This window comes from Antechinus flavipes, chromosome 3 (genome assembly GCF_016432865.1).
Source record: "Antechinus flavipes isolate AdamAnt ecotype Samford, QLD, Australia chromosome 3, AdamAnt_v2, whole genome shotgun sequence".
Lineage (NCBI taxonomy): Eukaryota > Metazoa > Chordata > Mammalia > Dasyuromorphia > Dasyuridae > Antechinus > Antechinus flavipes.
This window is the reverse complement of record NC_067400.1, coordinates 475,871,007-475,893,741: the sequence shown is the minus strand read 5'-3', so window position 1 is coordinate 475,893,741 and position 22,735 is coordinate 475,871,007. Positions and strand designations below refer to the sequence as shown.

The 22,735-nt window shown below is 43.3% G+C and overlaps 1 protein-coding gene across 6 annotated transcripts in view; it reads left to right on the top strand.

The window, feature by feature from the left end:
• The first annotated feature begins 2,303 nt into the window (after positions 1 to 2,303).
• FLI1 (Fli-1 proto-oncogene, ETS transcription factor) overlaps positions 2,304 to 22,735 on the top strand; it is a 163,365-nt gene continuing 142,933 nt past the window's right edge. Inside the window, exons 1-2 of one of the 6 annotated variants that reach the window (XM_051986694.1) lie at positions 2,304 to 2,430; positions 3,962 to 4,042. In XM_051986694.1, the coding sequence (XP_051842654.1) occupies positions 4,004 to 4,042 (39 nt within the window). In that variant the 5' untranslated portion in view covers positions 2,304 to 2,430; positions 3,962 to 4,003. Of the gene's footprint in view, positions 2,431 to 3,961; positions 4,043 to 10,162; positions 10,266 to 10,715; positions 10,735 to 11,355; positions 11,471 to 11,716; positions 12,001 to 22,735 lie in introns of those variants that run through there. The other 5 variants (XM_051986698.1, XM_051986696.1, XM_051986693.1 and 2 more) reach the window with 5 other exon arrangements.

The following is a 22,735-nucleotide window of genomic DNA, read 5'->3' as shown; positions in this document are numbered from 1 at the left end:
TCAGAAACAGTGTTCTTCCCTTCCCTAAGTCACGCCTCCCCCACCACAAATTAAAACCAAACCAAACCAAATCCATGAAATATCTGGATATTTTAGGAGAGATCGAGGTTCAGCTGGAAACCTCGATTCTCCATCTCCATCATTTAATTTTGACTTAGCCCATCTCAAAAGATTTTCAGATATCCAGCATTACTTAAAAAAAAAAAAAATCCACTCTTGAAAACTAGTATTCTATTAGAAGTGGGAGTTCGGAGTATGCCTCTCCGTGTGTGTGTGTGTGTGTGTGTGTGTGTGTGTGTGTGTGTGTGTGTGTGTGTGTGTGTGTGTTTTGTTTAGATGATGTTTTGTCTGTATTTTCAGACTTGGGTGGGGGGAAGTAACCCCCTAACTTTTTTTTTTTTTAAAGATTTTATGTATCGTGGGGCGGAGACTTAATCTCTGGTCGTAGCTAAACGTAGAGTCTTGTTTTCCTAAGAAATTGTCAGGAATGCACTGGGCACTCCGAGTCGGCCGTCAGTCAGCGCCGAGTTCATAGAGCTGCAGTCACGGGTCCTGGGTTGGCCTTTCACCTCTCGGCTCTATGCGCAGCTCTTATTAAGCAGCAAAATGTTTCAATATGTTGGACTTTGGGGGAAGGCCGGGAGAGAAAAATCGGGATATTGTTGCGAAGGAAATAATGAATAACCCTGCTGCCTGTTCTCTTACCCCCCACGTGGGAAGACAGGGATTTTAAAGTCGGCTTCCCGCTCTAAGGGAGGGCCAACTGGTGAGAAACCACTTTCTCCTCTGGGTTGAAATCCCCTTTCCTACTCCCCACCCCCACTAGAATCCCTTCCTATTTACGTTTCATCGGGAAATAGTTATGGACATTATTCTTGGAGAACAGAGAGAGCAGGGTAAGAATTTGGTTCCGGAAGGGGAAAAAGCAGGGTAACCCGACGTGAGGGGGCTGGAATGCAAAATTTTGATTCAGCGGACTAAAGTTCAAATCCCGACCCTATCCCTTAAGTCTGTTATTTTGGAAATTCTCTTAGTATCTCTAGACCTCAGTTTCTTCCTGAGAAGGAGACAAGGGGAACTTGGATTAGATGGACTTTAAGGTTCCTTCTAACCTTAATTCTAAGAGTCAACGATCACAGCCGTAAAGTGAGTGTCTGCAAATTTATAATCTCTCCTCTCCTGTTTCCCCCACCCCACCCCACCCCAACCCCTGTCTTCACTCGTGTTTGATCTATAATTCCATCGATCCCAACTGGGTATGTTCGAGTGAAACGGAAAGACAAGAAGAGTTCTTGGTACCGGTCCCCAAACAAGGACTCAAGAGGAGAGTTGTACGAGAGTGTGAAAGGAGTAGATGAGAGAGAACATACGTATCTCATCAGAGACGCCGGGGATCTGTTTGTGTGAAGAATGGCTCTGTTACTGTGTGTGCAACTGTGTGAGCGAACGTACATATGTGCAGGGTGAAATTTGAGACACCATATGAGGTTTTGTCTACACAGTCTTAGTAGAGGGTTGAGTATTTATCTGAATTATTCAAGGCAGGTAACCAACAAATGTTCCCTGAAGCAAACAAGTCGTTAAAAAGGGTGTTTTTTAAAATGCGTCTTAGGCCAACCATCCAGGTAATTGCCTCAGCTCTCTGATTTTGACTTTGCCATTGTAGACACAGACTAAAGAATGCGTCTAGGAATGAGCTTTGGTTAAGTTGGCTTATCCCTGGGGGAACACAGAGTCTTTTGGATGGAGTATGATCGCCCTTTCAATAGAAAATGCTAAACAGTTGGAAAGCTAGAGGACTTCATATATATTTTTAAACCTGGGGAATTATCATTTTAATACAGATATTTGAAACTTCCTAGGGAAAAATAATCAGTATAAAATAGGCCTGGAGCTCCACTCAGCGTTTCCTCTTGGTTTCTTGGTGAATATACATATATTCACACAGAAGGATGGGTACAATAAGTGTATTTGTAGATGGGCAGGTTTATTGTTTTAAAAGTCCTTCAAGTGTAGATGCAGCCCAGGGGGAGAGGGACTAGTGACAGATGCATGGATGTCCTGTTAGAACAATTCATCAGACAGCAGTTGAAATATTGATAAGAAAACGGAAATCAAATTAAAAGAGGGGAAAAGAGAGAGGAAGAGGGAGAGGGAGTGTTTGAGAGTGAGAGGGAAACACACACAAATCGAGTCCATTACTGAAAACCCCCCTGAGGATATGAATGAGCTGAGGCTGGCTGTCTGGATGGGTTGGAGAGAAAGGAAAACTTTTACTTCAGTCCCGCTAAGGATTTAGCAAATTTAATCCCACAGACAAGGTATCAGTGTCTGAAAACACAGAAATTCGGAGGCGGACTGGGGCGTCACTTCCCATCCTGGAGTTTCCACTGTTCCATTCCTGCTGGTTAAGGGGAAAGGGTGTATAAGGTGAGTGGCTTCTTTGTGCCCTGAACAAGGGGGTAGGAATATGAGATGGGGAAGGACAAGTTCCTCCTCTGGATGATTCCTCTGGTCTCCTTTGAATGAGCTTGATATGAAGGAAGCAGCTAACGGAGCAGACCTGATTCTTCAAGAGTTTTCTCTGTCTTTGTCTCTCCATCTGTCTCTCTCCCCCTTTCCACCCTTCCTGCTTTTGAGTTTCCCTGAATATTTTCAAGATTCATAAGGAAAAGAGGGGGTAAACCTCAGGAAAGGGTCACTCTAGGGGCACGGAGGGAGGAGGCCAGGGAATCTCAGATATGAAGAAATGTACCTTGTCCCTGAACGTGTGTCTTTCTGTTGTGACTTCAGGAGCCAAAAAAGCTGGAATTTGTTAGCAGGGAAAAAAAGCACTTTATCAGAAACACATTGGCTGCCGGAGAAGCAGGCTGCTGCCACGTTTGAAAAAGGGGGGAGGGAGAAAGGGAGTAGAAGAGAAGACAGAGACAGAAGGACAGAGACAGACAGAAAGACACAAAAAGAATCAGAGACAAAGAAGTGTGTGTGTGTGTGTGTGTGTGTGTGTGTGTGTGTGTGTGTGTGTGTAGGGGGAGAAGAAGCTGTCTAGAAAGAAGACGGGTGCTTTGTCTCCCCGGAGAAAAGTCATTACAAAGCATCAAGATGGTTCTCTGGCATCTAGTGAATAATAAGTCTTCATCAACAGGGTTGATGTAGATTCCTTTCCATTATCTACCTAGCTCTAGATATCTCCCTCAGAGAAACACTAAGATCACTGATTCTACTAGGCACATTGTATTGTGCAAAGCCAATATTTTTTACAACCTAGTATCTAGGATTTTTTAGGCATAGAGAGATTAAAGGGGAAGGGTGTCCCAATACCTAGTAGAGTAGTCAGAGACAACTAGAATCCTTCAGAGGAGATGTGTGGGACATGGTGAACTAACCCTTGGAAGAAGTCAATCAAAACTGGAAAGAACAAAACCAAAAGGCCAGTTCTGAAAAATATCAGTCTCTTGCTTCACCTTGGGATATTTGATCCAAGTTATTTTTCCCTTTACCTTCTATTTCCATCAGGATCTCTTTCTGCCTTTTACTCCTTTATCCTTCCTTAATTTTCCTATTTCCCTCCTTCTTTCTCTTGACATAGGGGAAAAGTGAAGGGGTGCCCCAACTGAGCAATTACTTGGACCATGAAGGAAATATGTGTGTGTATTGAGGGAGCATAAGAGATGAGTGGGTATGTCTGATCAGAAATGAGATGGAAAGGGGACAGTGGGAAAAGGAAAGAAAAAACAAACCCTACTTTGGTTCAAAGGAATCCAGAGTTCAATAATCTGCGTCTTTCACAGAAAGATGCAAAGACTCTTCATACTTTCATGCTCTGGCCTTAGAAAGTCTAGCTTTTTCCTTTTTCTCTGTGTTTCTTTATAGCCCCATCAGCCTCTATCTAGCTTCTAGCTTCCATTCTGTTAACCTCTTTTCCACTAGAAGTTGATTGACAAAAGTCTTCTCCTTACAGGTAGATTCTCAATCCTTATCAGTCTATCATTGCCCACAAAAGATGTTTCAAACAGTCCCAGATACATCGTCTTACGTCAAGGTAAGACATGACATCATCTTTAAACAGGTAATAAGCACAGCCCTCTTCCTGTGACCCTCATTCAATGTTTAGTCTTCCCCATGCCCTACCCCACCTTCCCAACCCAATCCCTTTGCTTGGGTGGGTAAGAGGAGGAAGCAGGATAGAGCCCTTTGGCCTGTGCTTTCAGAAGGGTCTGAGGACTGGAAATTATGGGAAGAAAAGCAAAGATGGACCCCCTCCAATGTAATTCAATAAACCTGTTTTAGGGGCCTGCTGCAAGCACATTTCTGTGCTTAACGACCAGCGTGGGGATGGGAGGTGTGTGTGTGTGTGTGTGTGTGTGTGTGTGTGTGAGAGAGAGAGAGAGAGAGAGAGAGAGAGAGAGAGAGAGAGAGAGAGAGAGAGAGAAGAGAGAGAGAGAGAGAGAGAGAGAGAGAGAGAGAGAGAGAGAGAGAGAGAGAGAGAGAGAGCTGGGGAAGCGGATCCGACGTTTAGACACAGTTTCAACTTGTATCCAGGAGATCAGTGTCGTGGTTAATCTTTCCCAAGCAGGGAAAGGGAGAATTTTTGGCGACCCAGGCAAGGCTGGGATAGGTTTGGAGTTGAGACAGGAGACTCTGAGGTTTTTCAATCTAATAAATTTGGTGAGATAACTGGGAGAAGGGAACTACCTCTGCGGATCTTCATCCGTACGTATCTGCATTTGGTGATTCCAGTGAGTGACAGCTTTTACAATCTCGGGATATTGTTTTTTCGTCAATGTGTCTGGTTCACTTTTTTCACTTCGTCTCCCCTAATCTTATCCTCCCTCCCACCTTTCTCTACCACTCCCCCTTCCTCCACCCCCTCCCAAAAAAAGTATTGCCGCTATATTTGACTTTGTGCAGAAGGGCGGTGGGTATGGGTGTGGGTGTTTTCCCCCACAACAGCTCCCAAGAATGTAAACAAACCAAGGCGGGGACATCTGGGTTACACGTTTAAGGAAAGTCTACAGTGTGCCACCGCCCGGAGTGGGGCGGGGAGAGGCGGGGCAGACTTGGTCGACGTTTTTTTTTTTTTTTTGGGGGGGGCGCATAGAGAAGGGGAGGTGGGGAGGGAAGGAAGGGGGCGAAAGTGAGAGAAGGAGGGGAAGGTCGTAACTGCCGCCACTGGAGCAGCGAGTCTCCCTCCTTCCGAAAGGCGACCTTGAGTTCAAAACTATCTCCTCTGCTCCATGTTTCAAGCGTTGCCAATCACCTCAAACCATCCTCTTTCGCCAGTTACCCAAGTCAAACGCTCTTCTCGCAAAGTACGAACAGATTCGTGGAAATCAATTGTGCGTGCAAGTACAGAAAACATGCAAGGGTTGGCTTGTGTGTGTGAGAGAATACAAAAGGCACCGAGGTGGAGAATGCATGTGTTTGCAATGTACATGAGTTTCTTTGTGAAGGTGCTTACACCTCAAGGAGATCCCCATGAGCACGTATGAGAATCATAATGCACCCAACCAGTCTCCACTAATTTGCATGGGAGAACTACTTAGATTAATTTGCACATCCCAGGATATCCTTAGGATCTAGGCTTTAACTTTAGAGGGGGATGCATAGATATTATGCCAGGAAACTGGAGTGCATATCTGATTTTGTAAAATGTGGGCATTCCCCACGTTCAAGAAATTTTTATTTCCAAATAAATCATAACATCATAGATGAATTAAGTTAGCATACTGAAGCTATTCTGGACTTAAGACTAGAAGTGTGGGATAAAAGGCCTATGCCCCACCTCCCGCTCCCCAGAACTGCAATACCTACCATAGACATGTTTCCTTCCATCCCCACCCCCAAGAAAGAGACATTTTGGAGTATTAAGCCTAGTCCAAGAAATCTTAGATTAGATAGGCCAGTAGGGAAGCAAACCAGGAGAAGGCAATGCCCAGGACAGAAGAGGTACAAGTGCTGGAGGAGAATTAAGTGCAGATATCCCCATTTAAAGGGGAAATGGATTTTTCTCCAGCCATAACGTTTGTATTGCTGGACAAAGAGGAGCATTGATAGAGGCAAAGGGTCTGCGTGTGCAGGCTACAATCTTGGGTTTGTTCCTTTTGCTCCCTCCTCTAACCGTTTGCCAGTGGGGGCACAGTCTAGGTTGCCAAACCTCTGAAATTCTCCTGTCAAATCTTAGCCCTGCAGGCTGTTGACAAACATTAGTGAGGCTTATGATGAGGGGGATGGAAAAGTGGAAAGAGCAGAGTTGGAGCCAAGAAGGTGACAGGACCAGGCACTCTCTCCAAACCCACTTCACAGCCTGCACAACCTTTGAATCCCAGGGACGAAATGGAGCCAGTGGGCTGTCTGAGCTTCCTTCCCCAATCACATACCACCTGGTGAAGGAGAGATGTCAGTCCTAACACAACTTCACTCCAAACTTTGATGCAGAAAAAAATGGGGTGGAGAATAGCTAGGGAAATGAAATAAGGACAAATTGGAAGAAAAGAGAAGAAAAGGAAAACGGAATGCTGACAAATGGTGGCCAGTGCATGACCGAGAGACCAGAGGAAAGGTGAATAGATTGCTTGGAAGGGATGAGGTCAAAGGAGAGAGGATAGAAACTATTCTTCTCTAATCACTCTCTTCCCCATATCTGACTCTCTTTCCCCTCCACTCTTTATCTCTTTCCCCATAATAGGTTGACTCCTAACTCCCCAGGCCCTTTTCTCTTGTCCCTTACCTGAGTACATTGATATCTCTTCTCCTTATTCTTCAGAGCAACTCACTCCACAAATCTGGTGTTTCCCTTCTAGGAAAGCATCCGGGAAACCGGTGTGTGAGACAGGGGCTGGGGTGGAAGAGGATTTGGTTCACAATTTGTTGGCTGTTAGTCTATCATTTTTAACAATTAGGGTTGGGTGCCCTCTCCCTTGAGATTTTCCTAATGGAATTCAAGGGTCCTTCCAGACCTGTGAAGCAGAGAAGTGCACTGACTGGATTTGGGAAGATAGCAGATAGTTGGTTCTCAGTCTCTTTTGCCCCCTCCCCAAATACCCCCCCAAACCATTGTGCAATTCTTCCCTGACCTGCTCTCTATGAACCCCCCTTCACCTCCCACGTAGTGTTTTTCAACCAGCTTGGTGTTAAGGAAAAAAGAGTGGGGTTAGTGGTTGGGGGTGGGTAGAAGGCTTTAAATCTTTCTTCAAATCTCCAAGTAGATGAAGTCTGAGGAACAAATTCAAAGCAGGCGCGCCTGGAGAGCCGTCTAACAGAAATATTCCCCAGCATTCAAGCGCATCCAGGGGCGGCTCGAAGCAGCCTTGTTTGGCTAAGGTCAGACGAGACTCGAGTTCTCCAATAAAAATAAATCTCAAATTAATTATGGCCTCGAGCGAGGGGCCAGACACTTGAAGCTGCAGTTTTGCAGTCTGGGTTTTTGGCGTTCTTTCTCCCACCCCCTCTCTTCCCTACTCCCCAGCCTCCCTCCCCTTTTGCCAGTTAGCCTCCAAGTTGAGTCGTGGTGGAGTAGGGAGGAGGAGGAGACAACAGCCAAGAAAGACACCCAGCCTGGCCTGGCATCTTTCGGGATTTCAAGTGAAGGATCCACCCTAGTCTACAGAATCAGCCTCAAAGATGCAGCAGCTCTGAGAGTGGTTGCTCCTCCCTTCCCACAGGATGATGGGTACCAAACTGGCTAGTGCTAACTGAGGCCAGGGACAAAGAATCTGGAAAGCTCTTAACCCGGTCAAAGAGCTGTGTGTAAGGCGGGGGGGAGGGAGGGGGGGAGGGGATTGACTGACATTTGGAGCCAGCAGACATTAAGCTACATTAACTACATTTAGCGGTTCTCCTCCCAAACTGAGCAAAGAAGGGATTCCTAATCTTTAGGACTGTTTGGAAGCAAGGACAGAACAGCAGCAGCAGCAGCACTAGCTACCTACTAGGATAAGCCCCTTTTTCTCCTTCAGACATCAATGGTGAATGTTCTCTATGTGCAAATAGATACAAGGAAAAGCACAAATAGTTCAATCCCACAGGTATTCATTTAGATGATTACCTGTTCAACCCATCTACAACATATCAGTATGGAAACCTTTATTTAACTATTTTTTTTTCTTTACAATTAGAAAATAAAGTTGCATTTGGTCCCTTTTATTAGAAAAGTTCTCCTTGGGTCTAGTAAATCACACTCACTAAAATTTAGGGCACCTTTCCTTGATTTGATGATGCTATTGGTTCTGGAAGATCTGAACACCCTTTAGACAAAGTGTATCCTGTGGGGAATTTTTATGAAATTGAAGAATCAAAACATATAAGGTGGGGAGACAAATATAGAGATAAATGAGGAGAGAGGAGAGAGAGAGAGAGAGAGAGAGAGAGAGAGAGAGAGAGAGAGAGAGAGAGAGAGAGAGAGAGAGAACGAACGAGAACAAGGGAGGGAGGGAGAGAGAGAAGAGGACGACTGGGAGAGAAAGACAGAAATCCTTCAGGGAAAGGGCTTATTTTTTTTTCCTTTAACTCCCAGGGCAGTCTTCCACTGTAGCCCGCCTGACCGCAGGCTCTCTATCAATTTGTCTCAATGCAAACATTCGAAATATTCTGTTTGGCTGCTCGTGAAAACAATCTGAGCTGCCAGGATCAAACCATCTTTCCAGATGTCTGGTGGTAACCACATTAAACAGGGCAGAGTTGTTTACTGTTGTGTTTGGTTTGTTTCTTTCGGTTTTTTTTTTTTTTTTTTTTGGGGGGGGGATCAACGTTAAATGCTGAGTTACATAAAGTGGAACTGAATTGTACACCGGCTTGTAGGTTTCGTCGACCAAGTAGAAATTATTTCTCCGCAAAGTCATGCAGAGCAACTTTTCTTTGGGGGATTCTTGGGAAACTCTTGGGGTCTGATAACTTGGGAGACCTGGCAAAGACATAGAGCGCGAGGTAATTTGGTTATTCAGAAACCATTATCGTTTACGTGTTACATGGTCTCTCTCCACTCCACCCCTACTTTTAAAATTGCTCAAAGTTTTTCTAAAAGGCACGATCACACAGTTGTTCTGGATTCGACGTTCCAATGAAAGAGTGGGAAGAGAGAAAGATCTTTTGGGTTATCTGTTTTAATAGTTAGCATCTTCAATGGAAAACGCAGGTCTCTCTAAAATGCTTTGGGAGAACCTGGAAGGGGATGTTGTACGTGATTGAAATAATCATTGGAATAGAGAGATATTAATATTTTTGCTCGTGTATACCAAGTTGAGGAAGAAGCATCCATAATCTCGTGCGGGGGTGGTGGTGGGGTGGTGGGGAGGAATGTACATTTTAAAGCAGGGAGAATGTTATAGCGAGGTGCGGGATTCGAGAGCCTCCAAATCACCGTAGAGTTGTTCTTTACGGCTGGAACAACTTTACCACACGTTCTAAGAAAGGGGATCTCTGTCTCTGTTTCTTATTGGAAATGGGGAAATTTAGATTTGGGGGTTAGGTGAATCTCTTTGATGGGGTTCCTCTTGGAAGCGGGATTTTTATTTTCCTCCCGAAAGTCTTGTTATTGTTTGAAAGTCGGCGGAGTATGGGCTAAAAAGGAAACAATTTGAGGTTTAAAAGGATGTAATTCATTCTTACTTTCCCTTTAACCTCTTTCTTTTCTGGAAAGCATGTGGAAAAGCAGAGAGAAAGAGAGAGAGCCTGAGTGGTGCAAAAAGAGAGAGGACGGTTGGAGAGGAAAGGGTTAAGTCTGATTTCTTTTAATTGAACTCCAGTCCTTGTGGCCCCAGGCAAAGGGGGGGACCTGACCCCGCTAGCAGTAACCAGATGTGGTGGTCTCGGGGGATCCCGGAGCAGACCCCAGGATTGAGAAGCAGACAGGAGGAGGGGAGGGGGAGCCAGCCGCAACTCCCCCCTTCTGCAGCCCCCCCACCCCCATGTTCCCACCCCCACCTCGGCTGAGTCTCAATAGCTGGCAAGCTGCACCCGCGGCTCCAGGTCTGGTCACGTTCAGTCCCGTGTCTGTATCCGAACCGAAAATTGGAGCTGAATTGATGAGGCTAATTTCAAGAGGGGCGAAGGGGGAGGGGGGAAGGGAAGGAGAACAAGCGAGCTCTTCGGCTCAATTGCTCTTGAAGAAATAAAGAATTAATAAGTCACTTCTACGGCTGCCACGGAGACCTTTTGGTTTTCTTTTCTTCCCAATTCATTTGGATCCCATTTGGATTTCCCCCCCTGTCGGACTCTTAAATAAAAGTGAGAAAGTCCAAAGTGTGGTCAGGAGAGCGCTGGACAAGGTAACCTGTTTCTCCCGGAGCACCCGGGAGAAAGCGAACCCATGCTGAGTCCTCCCGCCAGCCCTCTTTCCCTCCCTCTGCGCTTCTATCCCGTTTCTCTATAGCTCCAGGGTTCCGGGCACCCGACTAGGGGTGGGGTGGGTGGGACCTCCGAGGTTCGAGACTGCTGGGGTCTCAGCTGTCTGAGTTTGGGCTGGGGAGAGGGGAGGGGTATCACTCGACAATGCTAGTGGGTGGATGTTCTCGGAAAAGAAAAGTCTGTTTTCTTTGCATTTCTCTGCGACCGTGGCTGCCGGAACGGGCTCGTCTGCGGTCCAATCCACTCAATCCATTTACAAGAGACAGGAGGGTTGTTTTGGGACGACAGTTAGTTTCTCCCAATGACACGGATGTCTCGGCAACCCTCGGGAGGGGTTGGAAAGCATGGGTTGGCTTTGCAGCCTGATGTCAAGAATAAATGGCTTTTGGAGTAAGTGTATTGGGATTGGGTGGGCAGTTACCCGCACCATTACCTTCCCCCTTTTCCAAGAAGATACCCAGGCTTGAAGGTCCTATTAGTACCCCTTTCCTGCTCGTCTCCACAGCAGGAGGGCAGCTTCGGGCTACGGAGAGAACTCATAGAGGCTCGAGGCGAAAGGGAGGGACGTTGAGAGACTGTCCTTTCACGTAAGAACAAGAGTGCTCCGAGCTCAGTTTGGGAAAGAAGGAGAGTCCGAGGGGGTGGGGTGGGTCCTGCTTGTGAAGGTATTCAAATAACCCCTCGGTGGGTTGAGCTCCTCCTGAAGGAATATTTGTCTGATACTGTGAAAAACTGTCAATTTAGGGAATGCTTGGAAATCATCACCGTGGGTGAGATTTTAAACAATTATTATTATTACGATTCTGTGCTATCTACATCGTTCCCGGTATTCATCAGGTCATACAAACTCCAGAAAACTTTCCCGGGTTTTTTTCCCCCTCTAAAGTTTTTACTCCGGCTGGAAAAAACATTAATGAAAATATCTGTGGGAAGAGACGGAAAGTGAGTGAGTCAGGCGGGCTGCGTTCAGCCAACAGCCCCAGGGAAAAAAAAGGAGCGGGGGGTGGGGGGGGGGAGAGGCAAAAACGTTTCACACTTGACTTTTTTGGGAAGAACCACGGGGTAGATGACTCTTGGGGGGTCGAAGAGTGGAACTGCGGGAATCAGGCTGAACCAGGAGCTGAGGGTGGGTAGCATTATTGTTATAGCGTAGTTCTTATCTCCCTGAAGCTAGTATCCTGTGTGTGCCGCGTATGAATGCATCTACAATATCTACGTGTATATTTATATAGTGTGTGTGATGCAAAAAGCAGGACCGGCGGAGAGGAGGAAGAGAGGGGAGGGAGGGGGGGAGGGGGAAAGAAGAGGGAGAGAGAGAGAGAGAGAGAGAGAGAGAGAGAGAGAGAGAGAGAGAGAGAGAGAGAGAGATAGGACTTCCTCTCCGATTCGCAAAGTGAAGTCACTTCCCAAAATTAGCTGAAAAAAAGTTTCATCCGGTTAACTGTCTCTTTTTCGCCCCGCTACAACAACAAACGTGCAAAGCGGGGAAGAGGGCAAGGAGCTCACTGGGGGGACGCGGACAGGGGGCCAGGAGCCGGAGAGGTGCGGGAGCGGAGACAATCCGAAGGGGCTGCGGGGTTAGGCTCTAACCGGGTCAATGTGTGGAATATTGGGGGGCTCGGCTGTAGACTTCGCCAAATGGACGGGACTATTAAGGTAAGAATCTGAAGTGGGGATCGGGGCTGAGGAGAGGCAAGGAACTAGATTGGGGGAACCGAGAGGGGCCGCCAGGCTGGGGCGTGAAGATGCCGGGGTCCGAAAGACGTGGCTGCTTTTCTTCTTTATTCTCCTGCTTTCTTCCCTTCACGTTTCTTCTCTTTTCGTTCTGGTTCGAAAGTTTTGTACAGGGAGTGGATGCTGGCAGAGGGAAAAGGGGTACCTCACTAACTCTCTGCGCTCCCTATGGTTGGAGGTAACCCCTACACAACCCCCAAATCGGAGCCGAGGTCATCCTGTCCCACAACCGGACTTCTTCCTCTCCCCGAGCCCAGCGTCTTTCCCTCTCACTTATCGCCGACTGAGGATGATGATAATGGGGTGGTGTGGGGGACGATCCTAGAGATTTACAGTCAGGTAGCTGGGGAGGAAGCTCGGCTACAAACAGCTCCCCCCCACCCCTGGTCCTATCTTCCTTGGAGCCCCCACCCAGGGGCACTCCCCTCCAACCTCCTGGGATCCGAGAAGCAGAGGGAGAAGCAGAGGCAGCTAGGTTGTCTAGTGGGCCCCAGGGCAAGCAAGTGGATTGGTTTCAGCCGGTCAGGCTGTATCTGTTTGTCTGTCTGCAGTGAGGCTGTTCCAGATGTTAGCCCCTGTTTACTTGTCAGCACTGGGCTGGTTTCCGTTCCTTCTATGTTACTTATACTGACTCCGGGTCTTCTGAAAGCCCTGAAGCTGCCGGGCTTTACCTGAGACTGGTTGTCTTCTGCCTTCTTTTCCAACTCTTTGCGCCCTTACCCACCTACCTCCCCATACGTGCGTCTTCTTATTTTTTTATTCCCTGGAGGAGTGGGGGTGTGGGACAAGGAGGAGTACGGGACGGAACGCGGGAAGCAGAGGAGAGTGGGCTACAGGCGTTGTTCTCTGAAGGAAGGCCCAAAACGGTTTGGTGAGAGTAACTTAACTGTTCAGGAGGCGGGAGGCCGGCGGACGGCTTAGAGCTCAGCTGGGAGCAGGGCCCAGCTACCAGAGGGACACAAGTGAGAGCTGCTGACCTCTCCCAAAGTGTCACCTCTGTTCAGCACAATGGCAAGCAGAGAGGTCGATGAGTGTTTGAGTGTATTGATACTCAAACTGTTTTTATTCCATTCCCCTTCCCCCTGGAATTCCAGGAGAAACATAATTAGGAAGGCACACATACCCACACCCCCTCATGCTCCTCCCTCCCCCCAAATTTCTAGATCACTAGTAAAGGCACCGATTTTCATGTGTAGCAGAACAGCAGATAAACCAGATCAAGACTGAGCTATAATGATGCAGGGCAGCCCAGCATTAAGTAAAGAAAGTTTATCTGGAAAAGCAATTAGCTAGTGAACTGGGGGCCAGACTCTCCTTAATCCCCAAGACCTAAAAGAGAGAAACTCCCTTCTTGGTTTGGTGCTTTTAAAGACAAGGTTAGAGATAGTGGGTTTGAACAATTTCAAAAGATGCATATCGCCTGGGTGGGGTCTGATGAATTTTTTTTCCTTTTGCCTTCTGCTTCTGAAAGCTGAAATTTGCTGATCTGGGGAAAAGACACTAACTGCAGGAACTTGAAATCTCTAGATTAGATGACTAACTGATTGTAACAAGTGTAAGTAAGAAGGGGGACTATGTGAGAAGGGGATGCTTGAGTAGAAGGTGCATGGGTGGGAAGTGGGAGCAGGAAGACACCTGGATAGATGCTAGAAAAAAAGGCAGGGTGGGACTATTTTAAGAAGGCAAGGGTCCTTCTTTCTGTGATTGAAGTGGTATAGATATCGTTAAAATCTTCCTGACTTAGGAAAAAAAATTCTTCATATCTAATAAACTAGATTTCAAATGCAAGCACACTCTGTTAAAGTAGACATTTGCTACTTATACCCATCCAAGAAAGCCACCCCTTAAAGCCGGAAGGGCGGGAACAGGGCTCAGGGTCTTGGTTCTTACCCCCTAAAGAGAAGTGAAGCAATATTTCTGAACGACTCAGACCTCCAAGCACAAACCCTTAGCAAAGGGAGGAAGCTGTGGTCTTTGTACCCAAATGTGCCAGACTCTTTAGACATACACACAGTGACTGGAATGGGCAGTTAGCAAAGCAACCTCTCACTAGTAACTAGTAACTAGTCTCCTTGTCCCAAAGAGGAAAATTCGATATATTCCTTTTAAGAAGTTAGACAAATTTTCTGTATTCCTTTTTCCCAGGTTGTGTTCAGGGGTTGGAAGTGATAGATTTTTGTGTATTCTATTCAAACTCCTATACATGGCTAAACAAAGCCCCTCAAGTAATGGTGGAATCTTAAGGTAATACATTTTAGTCACCTAAATGCAGGCCAATGTTTTGGGCCACCCTCATTAACTTTGGCATAAATTCGGATCTTCAAATCATCTGTAAACAACAAGAGAGACATTGCATTTTAATTGCCTATTTATGTTCAACCTTTGGATGGGAGAAATCTAGACCAATTTACACATCATGTCTGTGATTAGGAACAATATAGTATAGAGGAAAGGTCTTTGGCCTACAGAATAGCTGGCTCTGCCACAAAATAGATGTGCTATCCTTCTATTTCTCAGATTAAATAATCTCTCCAAGACTTAGTTTCTTCATCTGTAAACTCTGGGGAAAACTCTGTTCTGTAAATGTCTTCAACAGCTATCCTGAAGTTTAATTGAAGCATAAAGTGATAGAAATTTGAATACATGAATGATTCACAAACTAAACTGAATCCTAGAATTTTAAATTTTCTCATGGTGAGCAAGGTTATAATATCAGAGAGGCAAAGGACCTGAGTTAAAACTCTAAATCTATTTGTTGCTTGTTTGATCTTAAAAAGTTTCCTCTCTCTTGGCTTCAGTTTCTTCATCTGTAATATGAGAATGTTGAATTAGATAATTTTTAATGTTCCTTTCACTTCTAAAGCCTATGGTTAGACTCGACAAGCTCTATACTTTCTTTGTTTCTTTGATTTTTAATAGTACAGAGTTTAAAAGGAAATTGTTTTCACACTTAAAGGGGTAAGATAGCACCCAACTAGCAAGAAAGATGTAAGAACTCTCTTCCCATTGATTACTTACTTTACTGTTCCCTTCACTGACCCTGCACCTCTGTTTCCCATCCATTCAAGAGCCTCCTTCCCTATGGCTCCTCTCATCTGTAACCTACCTTCCTGTGGCTATGTGCTTCATTGACTCTCCATTACTTTTCAAATTTCTTCAGAAAACACATTTCCCCTCTTCCCTGCCCTTCTTCCATCATCTCCTGGTTTCCAGTTTTTAACTCTGCTTCAAGACCAATGAATTATCCTCCATGAATTTTGAGAGCCATTTGATGAGTTTTTTAAGCACATTCTTTTCACCTTTTCCATAGATGTCAGTGGCAAGCTTCTGTTCTCTCCAACTGCTTCCTCACCTTTAACTTTCACTATTCCTGCATTGGAAAGGCTTTCTTAGATAAGGTAGTGAGGTGCAATTGAAGAATGCCTGGAACTGAGTGTGGTTTTTTGAAACCAGGTCATTTCTTGAAGCAGTAATCAGCATCACATGCCTTTCACCACTGATAATATCACAGTGAGGAGGCGGAGTTGAGCCTTGCTTAATAATATAATTTAACTTAAGGTCTGTAGTAGTAATAGATAATGGTTCTACCAGAACCTAATTGTCACAATTCCATGCTTTCAGTCTCTGAAAAAGAAATATAGTGTCTATTATCATTATCTATGTTTGTATTATATCCCCCTTTACAGGGTCAAAATTTTCACGCAGATAGCTGGCACATCCAGATTTTGTATATCCCTCAGTACCTAACAGAGTTCTGGGCACACAGTGGATGCTCAATAAATATTCATTGAATGATTGAACATATTAGAATGGCAATTAGAGTCTTTAAAAATGTTGGAACATGTGAGTTCTGTGCAGAATTGAAAGGTACCAGAAGAATTCTAGGTTGATCTGGCTTTCTGGTCCAAATAGCTCCGAAACCCATTGAAATAGTTTGAAAATATTGATGTGACTTGCTATTTCATGAAGAATTAGAGGGTAAAGCTGCACCAAAGGAGTACCAAAAGTCAATCTTTCAAGTTTACTTTAATCTACACATGCAAACGGAGATGAAATAGATCTCCTGGCAGCTTGTTTCTGTATGTTAGAACTAGCTCAGAGTACCCTCAAACCCTTATCAATCTAGGTCTATAGTGATTTTACCCCCAAAAAGATAATAAAAATTTAAAAATAATAGAATTACAGAATTTCAGAGCTGAAAGAAATAATGATAGATTTTTTTTAATCTTTGATTTCAATATGTATATACAAACTAGAGTCCAGAAATGTTGGGAGTTTCTGCTCCTTGTTGCTATTATCATAACAGCAAATTGTCTTCACTTTCATCCAAGTATTAACAATTAGATGACTTTTAAGGGGATATGTTTTATGAATATAAATTCAGAGATATATCTAGGTATGAGTCCAAACACCTCTGCAACACAAAAGTTATTCTTAAAAAGAAGACCAAATACTTTTGTTAGAAGAAAAAGTTGATTCTTCATATCTAGAAAATTTTCCTATATGCTTTTAAAAATTCAGATTCCAAACTCTAATTTTATTAAATTTTATGTCTATCATGATTTTTAAGCCTTAGTTTGAAAGAAGTTTGCTTGCCTATAAACAAAGTCAACTTCCAAATTGGGCACATAAAATATAAACCAATTCAATTGAAAAATAACAAGTCAATTAATAGACTACACATGAATAGACAGGCTGAAGGACCCATTTGACTATTCCATAAAAACCATGATTGGCTTGCCATACATTGTCCTAATTAAATATAATATATTCAGAAGTTCTAGCTCATAATTTCTACGTTCTTCTCCTAGCCTGGATAGACTAAATAATTTTGAGCTCTAATGACACTGAGACTCAAAGCTTCTGATTCCTTTGATTCAGATGACTTTGCCTCAGTTGGGATTCATTTGAGTCCAACGAAGTCCATTAACCATAAATAAGCCATGAGTCCAAGACCAAAATTGTGCAAATTGCTTAAAGCATATTGATGAAATATCCATGATACTAGAAGACCAGGGAAGGTTCGTAGAGGTTTGAATCATTATTATCCCTTATAAGCCACCTCTTCTCCTTATAGATAGCAACCTATTGATCCCTAGGAGAATGCCTCTCTAGGATGTCTCATTCTGTCTGAGGCTTCTGATGCAGGTTTCAGAAGGGAATAGCTTCATTATGAGTGACAGGGATCACATTCTTAGGGTGGAATCAGATTCTAATGGGGGTCCTAGAAATCATTATGGGGTAAAAGAAAATGTAACAGTCACAGGTGTAGGGAGGGGACTTCCAACATCTCCAAATGCCCCTCTGTGGTTATGGCCCTGCCAGGGTTTATAAGGGAAAACCCATCATTCCTTTTTTTTTTTTTTTTTTTAAAGCAGTGTGTAGAGTTAGCACTGTGGAGATATGGGGGAAGGAGTTTTTGTTTTTATTTTCAATAGCATAGCTTTTCTTGGCTTGTATTTAATGAAACTGTCTTTTTAGACCCTTCTTTGGCCTGTTGCTCTGTGACAAACTGTTATTAATGGAGACCAGCATTTGTATAGACACATAAGTCAAGCATCCACAAAGTTCATTTTAGTTCTCTTAAAACTTTGCCAGGTGTCAGTCCTTCTATAGAAGAGTGTAGCCAGTTTCATTTTCTATTGCTACATATTATCTTTCTCTGCTTTATGATTAATTGACTCATCAGGGAAACACATCAATGAGATCATTCTTTATTTTAAAAATGTTTTTTGTGTACTATTATTATGTTATATTCTTAAGCTCCCCGGATCCCAGCTTCTGTCACATATGTACTTAGAAGTTTTCCTAGTAGGTGTGTAATGCTACTTTTGGTTTATCCATTAAAGCACTCTCCTCCCTTCTTCTCTGAGGCAAAAGCAACCAGCTCTTAAGGATACTCTGTCTCTGGGGAAAATTAATCGGTCCATATAAGAATTAGACTTGTAACCTCGATTTCATTAGCACTACCAAACCCTGAGTCCTTACTATTCTCAATTCAGTCCCTGAGGAAACTAAGATAGAGAGTAGGTCCCTGACTTATCTGAAGCCACCAACAAGTTGGTAGCAGAGTCAGAATTAGGATGAGAAAATTCTGAGTCAGTGATGGCCAACCACCAGACCCTGCTGCTATCGTCTGTCTTTAAGAACATCTGTCTATTAAACAGCATCTACTTTGAAATACAGCAGGATGGGGGGAAACCCTATTTCATATTATCCCATTCTTGTCCCCTTTGCATTTCAAAATACAGACACATATCATGTCTCCTCAGGATTCTAGTGCTTTCAAGGAGAGTTTCTTTTATAGTTTGGTGATTTATTTTATGTATAGATATTTTATATATGCTTAATGTCAACAGAGAATGAATCTACTGGTAGGAATTGAGATAATTTTTAAAATTTTTCCCTGAGGTCCAAATCAGATTTCTAATAATATTTTGAATTGTCCAGCATCTTTAAAATCCCTCACTTGAGTCTCATGCTTCAGCCAAATTCTGCCAAACAAATCTGTAAAAATTTGTAAGATCACAGATATAGACCTGGAAAAGATCTATGGAATAGTTTTTTAGTACCATCCCTCAACTTTACAGATACAGTCACTGAGGCACAAAAATGTACTCTGGGCCACTCAGGTAGTGGATGGAGTATCTGGAAATAAAAACCAGGTCCTCAAATTCCCAGTCTTTTTTTTTTTTTTTTTAACTATGTACTTCATGCTGTCTCCATCTGACATGAGAGTAGTCTCAGAGATTGTCTGCAGATGCATTCTCCTAAAGTTTGGGGCCTCTTCTATATGGCTTCAAAACAGAATTCTGAAACACTCCAAATATTCCCCTTTTTCAAAAGGAGAAGGTGTGATGAAAGGTACCCAGTATCCATACTTCAGAATGCTGGAGTATGAAATATCTCCCCGGCCCTCTCAAAGTAAATTAATATTAGGAAAATGAACTGCTTTTGCAGTCTACAGTCCCATTTACCAGTGTTATGTGTCCAATGTAATGAAAGGCCTTGTGTCCCATCCCAGCACATACATGCATGGGGCCAGAATTAAAGGTGTCACGGGAGCCTTAACCTAGAATTTCCAGACATTTGTGGGTTTAAGTTAGACAGAGAACATTCCAGGAACACAGTTATGGAGTCTGAACTTGTATGAATATGCATGCTATATGTATATAGGAATCTGAGTACACACTTTTGTATAATCTCTTTCATGTAAAATATATGTCAAATCAAAATGGCTCTGTATTAAGAATTACATACACATTTATGAGTAGTCTTTAAATTATATCTGTTGCATCTGTCTAGCCACTATTCATCTTCTTTTTATCAAAATATGTATTTTATATTCATCCCAAAGTACTATGCCTGGCCCAAGGAAATATGATATAGCAGATAGGAAGCTAGTCTTAGATCCAGGAAGATCTGAATTCAGATCCTGCCACTTATATAAGTTTGCTGTATGGCCCTAGCCAAGTCACTTAACTTGTCAGGGCTTTTGGTCACACTCTAATATTTGAATGTACATTGAGAAAAGTCAATTCTCCTCTAGGAATTCTTTGTCTCAGTGAGATCATAGATCCAGTCATTCTCCTCTATGTTTCTGCCTGAAAATCCATCTTTCTTCTCTTCTTTGTCACGAGTGGTATTGCTGTAAGTAAATCATATGGAACAAATAGAGTCATAGGTGTTTAGAGCTAAAGGGAACCTTCAATTCTAATCTCTTGTTTTCCAGATGAGGAAACTGTGGACTAAGGTATAATGACTCCCCCTCTCCTCCAAAGAAAGCAGCAGATTGTGACAATTGAGACTTGAATCTAAATATGCAGACTTCTGATTTTATGTTTTGTTTTTTTTCCCATGAGACTACCCTTCCTTCTAGGAATAAAGTAGAACCATGAATGATAAATACCCATATCCCTAGAATATATGGTAGTCTATGTTAGGTTTTGGGCTCCAATTCAAAGAGATTCCCAGAGTGAATCTTTAGGGATAGTTTGGAGTCTATCCAAAAGCAATGTCTAGGTCAGATCATTTACCATTTGGTGTTGGTTTCCATAAAATCAGAGTTTTGGCCGAGTGCAACCTATTAATTGAGATTTTTTTCCTCTATATTCTTTTTCCTCCTTCAACCCTAGCAATTCATGCCTTAGCCTCTCTATTTGAAGCAGGGGAGACTATCATGGAGTTTTGGATCCTATTTATAAAGGAAATGCCTTTAAGATGATCCTGGATTGGACTTCAGAAACCTTGCTTTCTATAGAAGTCCCTTTAACAGTTTATTTGGGTCAATATAATATCTTCTCCCTACATCTTAGAGCCAACATGAGTATTCATGAGATGACTGTTGATGACTCTTCAAGGGACTTGGCTCTACAGAGTAAGGTACTATAAGCATTTCTCAGGCCTGGGTTGTTTTCATTGCTAAGTGACACTGGAGCTGTACTAATCCTTCTGCATTAATGCAAACTAAGAATAGGGCCTGGCTGTGCTTTGGGGTCTTAAGTTATTTTCCAAAGTTTGGTCTCGATTAAAACCCAAAACACATTTGGCCCCAAGCGCCTTTCTCCTTGACTTTTAAAAAATCCTGTTTAATTGAAGGGAAATTGAATTCGTCTGGTTCTGATTCATTTACACTTAGCTCTTAAAAGACAATATTTTGAGGACTTATTTGATGTCCAAGAAGAATTTTGAGCCTCATTATGAGTTTTCTGGGAGGATTTTTTTTCTTAAAACAGGAAGTAGTGCTGTGCTGTGGGCAAACACCCTCAAACCCTGAAAGGGCCTGATTCAACCTGAAACTTTATCACTTACCATTTTGAGTGGGCTCTAAAGGTGGCAAAAAGGGCCCTTCTGTACCTGGCGCTGATCCCAAAAGCAACAAACTACATGAGTTATGACCAAAGAGGTACAGTCAACTGGAGCACTGATGAAATTGTTTGGATAATGTATGTTTGAAGTCAGACTTAGATACTGAAGAAAAAAATAGGTTGGGTTTGTCTTTTTTTGGGGTGGTAGTGACATGTTTCAGGTAAGATCAGCTTGATCCTGAGGAGGTGTCCAATGAATTGAGTGAGTTGCTCAAGACTTCATGTTTCTCTCTCAAGCAGGGTTTAGGTTTTCTTTGCCAAGAAGTATTACCTCTTTCATGACAGGAATGGAGAGTGGGCAAGAGAAAATTGTAGCCACAGCCCCTGCATTATGTTGGCACACTGAAGGGATGGGAACTTCTCTGACTCATTCCTAATGTCCAGAAGATGTCAGAAGTTTCTCTAGTATAAAAGAGCATATGATCTTTCAAATTTTCTTTCTTCTAGTCCTCTATATCTCCCACGCTTGAAACTTCCCCCTTCCCCAATTTTTTTTTTAGTAAGATAAACATAAGCTCCTTGTGGGAAAGGATTGTTTTATTCATTTTCCGTGTTGAACCAATAACAAACATTTAATAAATGCTTGTTATTTGACTGAGACACAAGCCTGACATACAGAAAGAGACAAAGAGAAAGAGAGAGAGAGACAGAGAGAAAGAGGGAGGGAAGAAGAGAGAGAAGAAGGAAGGGAAAGAAAGTAAGTAAGAGAGATTTGGAGATGAGAAAAGCAAAGAAAGAAGAATGATGACCAAGGCAGGAAAAGGTTAAAAGGAAATCCTCATGAAAGACCCACTTTCAGGCTCCAGTTTCTTCTGAATGACACTTCTTGTTATTTCAAGGCTGATTGACTTATAACTGCATCCAAACCCACCTCACATCAGTTCCTTTTATCAGCCCAAGTGAGACTTCCTGTGGACTAGCATGGCTTCCTGATGTATTTCCTTTTTCCTTTGGCAGAACAAAGAAAACTGTAGCTCCAAGGATCCTTGGGACTGAACATAATGTTAGCATTGAACAACTTTTTCATTATTTTTTTAAAATTATGAACGTCCGTATCCCAGGGTTGCTGCATCTGTGCCCTAGTATTTAGCATGGGGTCTGGCACGTGGAGTGAGGCTGGTGAGAAGGCAGCATAGTCGAATGGGAAGCGATTGCCTTGATCTTTGTTCCAATTTTGGTCCAGACTACTACTTAGAAATGTGACTTTAGGCACATTTCTTGAGCTTTTGGTTCCATAACTATAAAATGACCACTAGACTCGTCAATCTCTAAGATTCATTCTAATATGATGTGATTTTGTAGTCTCATTCTCCATCAGCTTAAGTTGGTTGGCCTGAATAAGCCCATTCTAGATAGGTGACACAGCATCTCTTAAGGAGAAAAGATTCTCCTTACCTATATAGCTAGGTGGCATAGTGAATGGAACACTGGGCTTGGAGTCAGGAAAACCTGAATTCAAATTCAGCATCTGATGCTTATAGCTGTGTGATTCTGGACAAGTTACTTAATTTCTGTTTGCTTTAATCCCCTGGAGAAGGTAATGATAAAATATTCCAATATTTTACTAAGAAAACCCTATGGGCAATATGGTCCACAGGGTCAGGAAGAATCATACGCAACTAAATTACAACCTTTCCCCTGTCTCCTTCCTCCCAATGTACTAGCTGGAGCTTCCCTCCATCATATTTCCAGTTCCTTCTCTGTATCCCACAAATACACACACACACACACACACACACACACACACACACACACACACACTTATCTCATTATCACTGAAAGATTCGCTC